Genomic DNA, 13,305 nt, shown 5'->3' on the forward strand with positions numbered 1-13,305 from the left:
TTCTTCTTTACTTCAATAATCTTGAAATACCATGTGAATAAATACCATTAACTGAGCAATATCAGTGAAGTCGTTTGATTCATCAAATCATAACGAAAACAACACACTGGTGAATGTTTGATATTAACCTGGCCTGGAAACTTTTCTCCGGCAATTGGAATCCTTGTCTGCGGCCTATAAGTAGACTCTCTCTCTCTCTCTCTCTAGCGACGTCTCAAACCGAGAAGCTCCTTTCTGGAAGTGGGAAACTCCTCTCTCAAGCAACATAGATCCAGGTAGTCTCTATGATGGCAACTCTGTACTGGGTGGTCTCCTCTCGGACAGCAATTCTGGAACTGGGAGCCCTTCTGCTTGCTTCAGTCCCTTTTTAGGCCTCCTCTGAGACCTCGCATGAAGTTTGGCAACCCCCAAAGAATCGGTATGAGTCTTTCATCTTAAGTTTCAAGTTCGGCACACCTTTTGTTCTCCTCCACTTTCTTCTGATTGTAAGTTGCTGGCCATCGGAAAGTATGAGCCTGCAAGCCTTTCTCATACATACGAATTTCAATAACAATCTTTTTAATGCCGCCATGTACAGCTTCGGTGACAAAAACATTGCCTTTGTTTTTAACACTCTAACATATTCTTATTAAAACTGTATATACTGCTTCAAATAAGCTTCAAAAGACTTTATAATAAATTTAGTTTAATCCTTTATCCCAGTGAGAGCAAACAAAGTTTGCGCCTGAAAATATCTTCAGGACTGAATATAGTGTTGTACTATCTTACCTTGGTAAGTAGTACCAATACTAGGCAACTTGTAGCAAAGGTGGAGCAAGCTACCAACACTCCTATCCCAGTATCTCCCATAATGCAAAACACATCTCCTTGTGGATATGTATACTGTTATGCATTAAGGGAATGGCCACTACCCAGACTAGTTTCGACCTTTATTGAGGTCTCTTCAGTGAGAGCCAGGCCCAGAAAAGGTCGAAACTAGTCTGGGTAGTGGCTAATCCCTTAATGTATAACAGTATACATATCCGCAAGGAGATGTGTTTTGCATTATGGGAGATACTGGGATAGGAGTATTGGTAGCTTGCTCCACCTTTGCTATGAGTTGCCTGGTGTTGTACTACTTACCAAGGTAAGATAGTATACAACACTATATTCAGTCCTGAAGATATTTTCAAGTGCAAACTTTGTTTGCTCTCACTGGAATAAAGGATTAAACTAAATTTATTATATTCTAACCTAGTGAAAAATAAACTTTCAACTTCACAAGACTTATTTACAAAAACATCTAATACAAACTATACCGAGACAAACAAAGTTTATTTTTTTACAATATTCACATGGGACTTAACCAATTAAATTAATTAACTAATTAAATTTGTAAGTAAGGAGAAATACACAAGAGATGACCAAAAATCACTCCGCGATCAATCGACGGGTTGAACACCCCTGAACTATAAGATAGTCAATGAGACTTTTCTTAATAATAATATCATATAATTAATAATGATTGATTACTTTAATTATATACTTAGCATTGAACATATTTAGCATCTTAGCAATGTGTAAAGACGTTTAAGATGCTAAATGTTCGATTTGCATTATTACGATTCTCGTTTTTTGAACTTTCCAACGAAAAATGGAAAATCGCTAAAAGAAGGCATCATCAAATTAGCAGAAGAATGCAATTTTGATTCCAAAAATATTGTCAGGTGCCATCTGTAAAATCTCGTATAGAAAAAAAAATTGAAATATTTTTTATGTTGATTTTACATGGGCAATTAAATTACATAAAATACTTGTAAAAAAAAAATGTATAACTCACTGTACTGTAATAAATCTGGTAACTAATTGTTAGAATATTTAAGTAAGAACCACTAAAATTAATTGAGATAAATCTTGTAACAAAATGTTAAAATATTTTGAATAAGAACCACTAGAATGGTAACTAAAACCGTCCAGTAAATTCAGGGGACTTTTTGGAAGAAGGGCCAAGGTCGGGAGAATGATATAAAAGACAGAGTTTGAGTGGCTAGGGGTCTCTCGTTTCGAAGTTTTGTTCCTGAGCCAAACCTTTCTGAGGATGGGGATTGTGTTTATGCGAGCAGCAGTTCTGCGAAGATGGGAAGTTCACTAGTAGCAGAGATGGCCTTTTCCAGATATCCCACCATGAGATTCTTCGATGATCTACGTGTGTGCTGAATTATCGCAGCTATATCCTAGTGTGTTCGATCGAAAGCAGAACGTGGCTGTAAGCCCTTAGGATATAGGACTGTGTAATGAACTAGCAAATTGTAAGTAGAATGTTTCATGTAATATCATAGATTGTGAAGTTCAAACAACAGATGTTGGTGCTGTTAACTATTAGCATAGAAGGTATTAGAAAGAATCAAAAAGCCGTATTTAACTTGAAAATGAATAGTAGAATACAGAGATCTAAGGATTTGCTCATGTTGTGTAATGCTAAGAATGAATGTGGTTTAAGTTTTGCCTTTTTTGTTTATAACGTGAGTGAAGTTTAAGTGTGTTAAGTTCCTGAAAAGTGTCTGAAATCCAAGTGTCTGAAAAGTTATGTGTATTTATAATTTCTTTGTCTCAAAGCTTAAGCTAAATGCTTACATGATTATGTGGAGAATCAGACACGTGACAAGTATTGTCTCCATTGTACTCTTGTTGTCTTAGAACCAGACACGTGATATGTGCTGTTTGAATGTTGTATATAATTTGTCTTAGTGTGAATAAACATGTTTGTTTTGTTAATAGCTTGCCTGCTCTTGTTTAGCCAATGCACTGTCTGATAAAAATACCGAACCCGTGTGACCTAAGAATAGTAATAGCCACGACTGATTAATTAACAGGAGTTGCTTGAGATTGAGTAAGATTAAGAGTTAATTTTGTGCTTAGCTGAATATTTCTCCTGTATGTAAGAGAAGGAAAAACAATTATTTTACGCGATCCTTAATGGCCCAGTCGATAAAAAAATAATTTTTTAAGGATCAATTCAAGTGAAATACAACAAACTAGATTAAGGACTTGGCTCCAGCCAGAGGCTTTTCCTAAATCTAAAATTCAAGCACGTGTAAAAGCATACTTATGGCCTTATGAGAGGGGAGGAAACAAAGTTAAGGACTAAAGGATTAAAATAAATAGCGAGAATTGTGAGTGAATTAGAAATTGAAGTCTATAGGCAGTTTGAACTAGCTCAAGCAACTACGATATTAACGGACCAAGAAATAAACATACAATTGGTGCAGTTCAACAGAGAGAACAAAATAATAATAATAATAATAACAACAAGTAAAAATAAAAGATATTTACATATTGTTTTGGATCTATAAATGAAGGAGAAGATGGAACAAACTTTTCACGCCTCGTAAAAGTGACTTGTAACATGATGTGTCATGTAAATCTAAACGAATAACAGTGATCAACAAGTTCAAGGACACTTGCCCTCAATTGTGTATATGTGCTCGACCTGACCTAACATTTGCCCAGAGAGAACAATGTTATCATCTACGAAAACAACTAGAAGAAAAATGCCAAAATGGAAAAAAACAATTGTTTTTTTCCATTCCACAAAAAAAAAAAACACATTTCCTAAGCAGGCACTGTTTAGGAAATGTGCAAGACCCTTGTGGTCAAATATATGCCTCACAGAAACTTGCATATCCGCTTTGCCAATATCCATGGTCTCAACTCCAACACTAATAGTGTCCACTACCATCTTCAGTGTACCAAACTCCACCTACTCTTTTTTGGCATTAACTGAAAATCTCACCTCCTCCAGCACTATTCATCTCAACCTTCCAAACTACACACTCTACAAACTCCTTTCAGCCCAAGGGCACCTGCACATACATCCGCTCTGACATACCTTGCCAGAGAGCAGCCAACCTAGAATCACCCAACTTTGATCTTCTTTGGTTAAAAAAGTATCCCTTCCCCCACTCAATTAAATTCATCTGCTGTTCTGTTGCTTCCCTATTGCCATCAACCACTCTGAGCTCTTTAATTTCCTCTCCTTAAAAATTGATTTTCACCAGTCCCACTTTCCCAACAGCAAAATCATCCTCCTAGGAGATTTTAATGACCACAACACCAACTGGCTTTCTCCCTCCAGTTGCACAGATCTTGCAGAAAGATATGCTGAACCATTTGCCGTTACCAACGATCTTACATGACTTACTCACATGCCTACTAGATAACCCGAACCACTCCCCCAAACATTCTAGACCTCTTCCTCATCAACGAGCATTCCAAATACACAGTGAATGTAGTGCCCCCCCCCCCAGGTAATTCTGACCACAATGCAGTGTTCAACTCCCTCCTCCCCCATGCAACAACATTTACACAGCCACTCCCATACAAGGATTATGACATGAGAGATGGCCTCCACGACTTCTCTGCCTCATTCCCATGGTTGGACTATTGTTTCCGGCCTTGCAACCCAAACATATGCACTGAACTTATCACTACCAAAGTAATCTTTACCAGCATGGAAACATACATACATTCCCGACACTACTCTGAACTGCCATTCCCTAACTAAACCCTAGTTCTCCAAAAAATGTGCCAAGGCTGTACAAATGAAAAATCAAACATACCATAACTGGCTCACAACAAGATCTCCATCCGTATTAGAGCTTACGCTCAAGGCTGAAATAGATGCTGAAAAACTATCCATGCTTCCAAAACAGAGTTCAAAAAAGCAAAAAACAGGAAACTAGCAGCCTGTCCGAATGGCAGCCGAACCTTTTGGTTGCTCACCAAAGCAACTGGTCATAACTTCTGTCCAACACTATTCCCACCCCTATCATACGCAGATGACTCTAATGCATCATCACCCACAGAAAAAGCCAAACTCCTGGCTTTGCAGTTTGCTTCCAATGCACATATAACTGACAATGGTAAATGTCCCTCCCCCAATCATTCCAGATGCCTACTATATCCTTTTGCCAGAAAGAGATCAGAAAAATACTGTCCAAATTAGACATAAAAAAGTCTCTTGGCCCTAATGACATTCCTCCAAATGTCCTGAAAGTTTGTGTACCAGAATTGACTCATGTCCTATGTCACCTGTATTTGCTCTCTTACTCCACTGGTATCTATCCCATAGCCTGGAAATTGGCCTATATTCAATTCCCAAGAAGGGTGACAAATCGCTGCCATCTAACTACTGCATTGTCTCACTCACCTCAGTCCTGTCTAAAGTAATGGAAAAAATCATTGAATCTTAACTCCTAAACTATCTTGAAGGCACCCACCTTATAAACTACGATCAATATGGATTCAGTCACTGCTGATCAACAGAAGATCTGCTTACACATGTCACCCATCTCTGGACAAATGCTATGGAGAAGTTTGGTGAATCTCAGTTGTTGGTTGCACTGATATCTCCAAAGCTTTTGACTGGGTCCAGCACAAAGGCTTACTAAGCAAACTTCAATCATTTGGTCTCTCTCAGAACTTCTGCAGTTGGATTGCCGGTGTTCCACAAGGTTCTTTTGTCTCACCAACTGTCTTTCTTCTATGTATCAATGATCTACTTTAGATGAACTGCAACCCGATGCACAGTTTTGCAGATGAAAGCATATTGCACTCCTTCCTTTCATTTGATAAACCTTACTTTACACAACTCACCCGAACCTACAGAACGTCAACCACTACTGCACTCAATTCTGATCTCTAAGCCATCCTCCAATGGGGTTCAGATAACATCATCAATTTCAATGTGAGAAAAACCAAGTTCTGTCTTATTTCTAACAAAAAATAACCATTTTCTCCCAGTATTAATTTTGATAACACTCAGATTTCCAGACAATGAGATTTTTCTTCTTGGAATTACCTTGACATCAAGCCTCTCCTGGCATACACAAATCACAACCGTTGCATCCTCAGCTTCTAAAAAACTAGGATTTCTCTCTTTTGCTCAAGACGTTACTTCATCTCTGAACAGCTGTTAACCTTATACAAATCATAAACCTGCCCAGCTATTGAATGCTGCTTTCTCTCTCACATTTGGAATGGAGTGCCTAAGAGCTCTCTCAAAATGCTTGACTCAATACAGAGGAGAGCAATTAGATTGAATAATGACCCACCTCTTACCAACTTACTCCTCTCACTTTTCCACAGATGACGGGTTTCTGTATTATGTGTATTCTATAAATATTTTCATGCTAAATATTCACCTGAAATAGTATCAATAATTCCCCTACTTAGTACTAAGTCTGCTGGAACATGTGCAGCTGCCACCTAACATCCCTTCACAGTACACCTTGAAACCCACAAAACAGGATTTTTTCCCCACCTCCTGCAATCTTGCTACTGCTGTATTGTGGAACAGTCTTCTTCCTGATGTGTTTCCAAAGGAGTACAATATACAGCCTTTTATATCAAATGTAAACAAGTTCCTCCTTTCCCAATCCACTACCCATATATGATACTAATGTACCATACAAGAGAGGTTGATCAACCAACCTCTCTTGTATGGACCCAACATAAAAAAAATAAATAAATAAAAATAAAATATTATATTTAATGCAGTTTTAGTGGATCGCATATTGAAAAAAATGACTTTTTTCAAGTCATTCTCAGGCCTCTAATATGAATGGTGGTATTCCCACACCGGATAATGAAATTCATCTAATAAAATTTGAATCCACAGTTTACAGACCAGAAAGAAGCAATGTTATCCAATCAGCCAAATGGACTGGAAAATTGGTATCAGCAAGTCAATATAATAATCTGATTAAAAAAAAAAAAATAAAGATCTCATTTTCCTTTCCCCCTCTTTTACCTTGTGGTGTGAACGGTTTTTTTTATTAATCATCGGACCTCAAACCGTTCACAGAATAAGGTGGTCAAGCCCTACATCCCGGTGATTCCTATGTCCGCAGTGGTGTTGAGTTCTCAAGCCGGTTTGCCTGCTTTGCGGGATGAAAAACCCCAGGATAAACTCGGAAAAAACCTTACTGTCCACGCCCAAGACTGGCTAACTTGACTATGGCTGAGGAAGATCCTTAGGCTCCTCATGTCTCTGACAGGAATCGAACCTAGGACATTGCTTCCCCAGGCAATGGTTGCGAAGCGCACAGCCACTAGGCTAACCGCACGGACTTAATAAAGATTGATTACTTTAATCTGTACTTAGCATTGAACATATTTAGCAACTTAGCAATGCGTAAAGATGCTAAATGTTTGATTCTCTTTATTAGATTAATGCAGCTTTAATAGATCACATATTTCATCTGAGTTCACAGAGACATCATCAGAGATGTAATCTTAAAATTGTAAGAGCATGGGTGGCACCTCTATGGGCTAGCCTTAGCTGTTGGGCAGGATGGCCTAAGAATTAACATTTTACAAATCTTGGGAAATTTAACACAACTGTATTTATTAAGATTAATTTGGTTTTGTTGGTTTCTAAAAAAAAAAAGTCATACTTGTTGCAGTGAATCATAGAAGTTTTTGGTATCCAAAAACTTCTATGATTGGTATCCAAGGCTGCAAGGTATCCAAAGTTGTGATCAGCTAGTCCTGATTGATCAATACATATGGTAGCAGATCTCCCAGTTTGACCATAATATGGTAAATTGCAAGAACAAGGAACCCAGTAAACACCTGGAGGGAGTGGATCCTTGGAATAGTGGATAAGGACAGATAACTTCAGATGATGTTTGCAAGCAGTACAATGGAGAGGGATGTGAGGAGATTGGAGAAACAACTAATTTGTTGATCTTTTTGGCATTGTAACTGGTGGACAGGAAATTTGGTGAATAAAGTATATTTCAGCTATGGGGGAAGCCTGGATAGAACAGAGGATGCAGGCGCTGTTGAAAAAGGTTTTTATAACACCAAAGTGTAGAGATGGGGGAGTAATGGAAAAGCTTATGTATCTACCTGTGTGGGGTGGGTTTTCTATAAAAGAAAGAAAGGGTGCCATTGGATAGATATGTTATTAGAGTAACTAGAAAAGGCAGGCTATTATTATTTTCTTTTGCTATAGTAAACTGGATTCTGGAGTGATAGCTGCTGAGGTGGAGGAAGAAAGTCTAATGTGTCTGAGCATATGCCCATATAGAAAACACATCAATATATCTTAGCCATATAGGTTTCAGAATGATAGAATCTAGGGCATGTGTTTCAAAATTTTTCATATAGAAATTAGCTAGAGGGGAAGAGAATGTGACAGCTTATAACTATTGCCTCAATCTGTTTTTTTTTATGGTGTCCCAGTGTAGTAACCATTATGAATGGCAAAACTGAAAAGATCAATAATATCATGGTGAGCGTTGATGCTACAGTATTACTAGTAATATTATTAGTATATAGGGAATTGTACTGCTATCACTATTCCCTATATCTGGGGACCCTCAGGAAAAACAGCCAGAACTCTAAAGAAATATAATCTCTGCACTGCTCTCAAACCTCATCTGAAGCTAGCTATCCTTATCTCCACTCCCTCAGCTCCAGGTGTTTATTAGTTTGTATGTTCTTGCAACTTATCATATTATGGTCAAACTGGGGGATCTGCCTAAAGAACACAAGAAATACATCTGCCATCATAACTATGGTCAGTCAGATCTAGCTGACCATGTCTTGATAATCTGCATAAAATGAAATGGTAAAAAGCTACTGTGCATTATCACAGTAGTTTTTCAAGCATAAACTTGAAAAAACGTTTTTTTTCAAGTTTAATAAATAAACATAGTTATGTTAAACTTCCTAAGATTTGGGGAACGTCAATTCTTAGGCCTCCTACCCAACAACTAAAGCTCTCCAAGAACAGTGATAGAAGGTAGTCCCTCATACGACTTGAAGCATTTAGTCTATTCTTTCCACTAATTGTTTTGTGTGCTTTGCAATTTTAATATTGTATCCCTGATTATGTCTCTGTGACTGAAATGAAATATAGGATCCATTAAACTCATATTTAATTGTATTTAATTTAATTGTATTCCTGACACACTTAATGAGTGGTTAAAATATCTAGTAATACTTCAAATATAGGCAATATATATTTAAACAAACCTATACAAAATAAATAAAGATTTCATATTTCACTCACCTCATCAAAAAAAACACAGGCATGCTTAGCAGAAACATAGTTACAATGGCCATAGTTTGTGAGGCACACATCCATGTCAGCACCTTGTGAATAATAATAATAAACGCAACAAAATACATTTCTATTACATTCAAATGAAAAACAACATTTTAAAGTAAAAACTATTATATACTATCTTTGAGATAATATGAAACCTCCACTGTTTTTGTATTCCTTAAGCCAAGTTTTAGAATAAAAATAATAACGCAGAGCTTTTTATTTTTAAGTTTCATAATTACCTTACACATATCTAATTAATGCTGATATTCCTAAGAAACATAAACTCGTAATTCAAAAATTTCTAAATCATTATGTAAAAGCTTTACATTATGAAACCAAACACGCAATAACAATAGGCAAACCAATCAAGTTGAAAAGGTAAGTGAAGATTAGAATTCCATGTGATATCCTGTCAAAGGCCTTAGCCAGGTCCAGCTGTCACTGTGTTATAAAATCTGAGCAAGCTACTGAGGCATGATCTATCCTTCACAAAACCATGCTGTCCACCATTTTCATCAATCCATTCCTGTATTTTTCCCTTGACTATTTTCTCCAAGACCTTGACAATGACTACTGATACAATCAATAGAATCAATGGCATAACAACAAATGAGATTATATAATACAGTAATGTGCTTAGTTGTTAAAAATTGCGAAAATATATACCAAATAACAGGAGGACAAAATATACCAGCTACAGTAGTTTTTCTTTTTCTTTTAAAAATGGCATAAAAATAGGGAAATATTATGCATAATAAAGATGTTTCTTAACCGTGTGGAAGGGCTATCACACATGTTGATTGGATTTTAACGATATAGATGCAAACACGGAGTGATACGAAAATAACTATTTATTAAGTTAAATGCTAATATTTCGCTGGTATTATATCCAGCATCTTCAGAGCACACAAACAAAGTTTGTTACTGTAGCGAGGCAACCGCAATCCGGTGTAACACTGGGAATAGTATGAGTAATTGTAGCATGCAACACAAACACTAAAGTCCTAATTAGGCACCATCTAAGTTAAAAAATAAAAAAATTAAAAAAAAAAGATAGTAATTTGGTCTTAGGATGACTGTCTCCCAAATCCTTGGTAGATTTATACAGCCATACTTGATGAGGTTTCTGTTGATTCCAGGAACAACCTCTCTGACTTGTAAAAGCTTCTGTGCAGTACTTTTGTTTTTTCCAATTGATCCTGTGTGCAGGTGTATCCAAAGCATGGTCTGCCAGACCTGACTTGCCATAGCGAAAGTGCCAGATATATTTTTTGTGTTCACTGAGGCAGATGTCCACAGTTCTTCCTGTCTGTGATAAAGGAGAGAATCTGTCCTCAGGTGAAAATTTACTAATTAGAACGGATGAGAGTTGCCAATTTCACATAAGGTTTAAATACAGTGCGTAGTTGGTGTTTAATAAGCACCCTAGATATTACCATAACCAAATCAGACAAAGGAAACACAACTGTAGTGATGGATACAACAGAATATGAAAGCAAAATGCATGCACTTCTCCAAGACCAGTCAACATATCAAATTATAGATCGAGATCCCACCAGCACACAAAAGAATAAGGTATGCAAGTTATTATACAAAGTCACTTCCTGGCCAAAAGAAACAGTCAACAAACTCAAACCCCTCCACGTTAAAACACCCAGAATATATGGAGCTCCAAAAATTCACAAACAAAGTACACCTTTACGCCCTATTGTAGATAGTATAAACAGTTCCACATATAAACTTGCTAAACATTTAGCCAAACTACTAGCCACTTGCACAAACAATTCTTCCTCTTTTGTTAAAAATTCTACCCACCTAAAAAGTATTTTAGAAAACCACACCTTAAAAAGTTCAGACTTAATGTTGAGTTTTGATATCACCTCATTATTCACGAATGTACCATTAACTGAAACTCTTAACTTACTAAATTCACAATTTCTCCCTCATACATTTCAGCTATTTAAATTCAGAGTACAGGTAGGTTATTTTACATGGAAAGATAAAATATACAAACAATTAGATGGGACAGCTATGGGTTCCACCCCTTAGACAACATCTGCATAGAACATCTGGAAAAGCTAGCTATCAACACAGCCACTCTCAAACCTAGTCTCTGGCTACGCTATGGTGATGATGTCTTTGCTGTTTGGCCACATGGTCCAGACACATTGAATACATTTTTAGTGCATCTAAATAGCTAGCACCCTAAAATCACTTTACAATGGAACTAGAAGCCAATGACTGTCTGCTCTTCTTGGACACACTTATCACACGTCTTCCAGAAGGTTCCATATCATTCTCGGTTTATAGAAAACCCACACATACAGGGATATATTTACACAAACAATCACCCTTCTCAACAATATGGAATCTTAAAAAACACTAACCCATAGAGCTAGAGCAATTTGTTCCAATGACATTGCTCTCACTGCTGAACTTTCTCACCTGTGTCACATCTTCCTGATCAATGGCTATAACCCCCCATAAGATAGATAAAATATGAAATGCCCCCCCCCCACTATCTACCACAGGAGACTACAAAACTATCACCATCCCATAGATTAAAGGCACATTTGAAAAGATATCTAGGGTGCTTAACAAACACCAACTGTATTTAAACTTATGTGAAATTGGCAACTCTCATCCATTCACCTATGGACAGATTCACTCCTTTATCACATCCAGGAGTCTATGAAGTGCCTTGTTCATGTCATCGAGCCTACTACGGACAGACAGGAAGAACTGTGGACATCCACCTCAGTGAACACAAAAAATATATCCGGCACTTTCGCTATGGCAAGTCGGGTCTGGCAGACCATGCTTTGGATACCCTTGCACACAGGATCAATTGGAAGAAAATAAAAGTACTGCACAGAAGCTTTTCCAAGTCAGAGAGATTGTTCCTGGAATCAACAGGAGCCTTGAAACATACTCCAAACCTCAACAAGTATGGCTGTATAAATCCACCAAAGATTTGGGAGACAGTCATTCTAAGACCAAATTAATATCTTTTTTTTTTTTTTTTTTTTTTAAACTTAGATGGTGCCTAATTAGGACTTTAGTCTTTGTGTTGCATGCTACAATTACTCATACATTCCCACTGTTACACCGGATTGCGGTTGTCTCACTACTGTAACAAACTTTGTTTGTGTGCTCTGAAGATGCTGGATATAATACCAGCAAAATATTAGCATTTAAGTTAATAAATAGTTATTTTCTTATCAATCTGTGTTCGCATCTATACCGTTAAAATTGAATCAACAAAAGATGTTTATTTTTAATAACTCTGGCCTGACCCGCTTCTCTATTTAACCTTGGTTCTTACATCTTTAATTTTTTATGGTAATTTTGGTCTCAATTTTTCATTCTTTCTTTTTCTTTTTTTTGTAAGTTTCTATCACTTCATTATTATCTTGAAAACTGAGCCACTGGCTCTAATAGCCCACACAATAATGAAACTAACAGAGGCCCTTACAAAATATAAAAACTTCAGTATAAAAATTGGAATTAGACAGATTGATTGACCTATGGTAAAGAAAGGGACTAAGACCATTTTTAAATAACTAAACTTGGAAACATGACCAACAGAGTGATTAATGTTCAAAGTTGAGTAAGGAGAAGACCTCCACATAACCTTAAAAGGCTACATTTTAAGGAATGGTGAGAGCTGACCAGAGCTTCTGACCTAATGTCCAATCCTTACTTTCTTGTGGCGCACTGCATTAGTAGGTATCTACTAGGATACTGAATGAATGAGGATGGGCTGGCAATTTGGGATTTAGCCAACCTCACTGTATTCTCACTGGCTTAAATCAATATAACATGATGGTAGATGACAGAATTTCATGCCAGCCAAGATTGCCCATTTACACAAGGTTCCCATTGTTTTCGTAAGGGAAGCAGAGCAAACAGCGAAATCACAGCTCTAGTACAACAAATTACAACCGAACAAACAGAAGCAGAACTCAAGAATGGTATCATTAAAATAAGAAGTATCAATGGAAAAGAAACAGAACTAACAGAAGAACTGAGCAAGTACCAGAATGACATAATAGGTGTTACCAAAAACAAAGAGCACAAACACCAGTAAGATTTTTCTAAGCAACAAATATAAGATGTTATATTCAGGCAATACTGATCAGGGAAAAGAAAGAGCAGTTATAGTGTTCAACACTAAATATCAGGATAATCTTCTTGAATGGCAG

General features: G+C 37.0%; 1 protein-coding gene across 1 annotated transcript in view; it reads right to left on the reverse strand.

Moving 5' to 3' along the window:
- Positions 1-13,305, reverse strand: part of LOC150107164 (PHD finger protein 12) — a 664,368-nt gene that overhangs the window by 163,170 nt on the left and 487,893 nt on the right. The window contains exon 13 of the mRNA XM_090391685.1: positions 9,062-9,144. Within this exon, the coding sequence (XP_090247811.1) occupies positions 9,062-9,144 (83 nt within the window). The remainder of the gene's footprint in view (positions 1-9,061; positions 9,145-13,305) is intronic.

Source organism: Typopeltis vanoorti, chromosome 4 (genome assembly GCF_054136105.1).
Source record: "Typopeltis vanoorti isolate ZY-2024b chromosome 4, IOZ_Tvanoo_1.0, whole genome shotgun sequence".
NCBI classification, from domain to species: domain Eukaryota; kingdom Metazoa; phylum Arthropoda; class Arachnida; order Uropygi; family Thelyphonidae; genus Typopeltis; species Typopeltis vanoorti.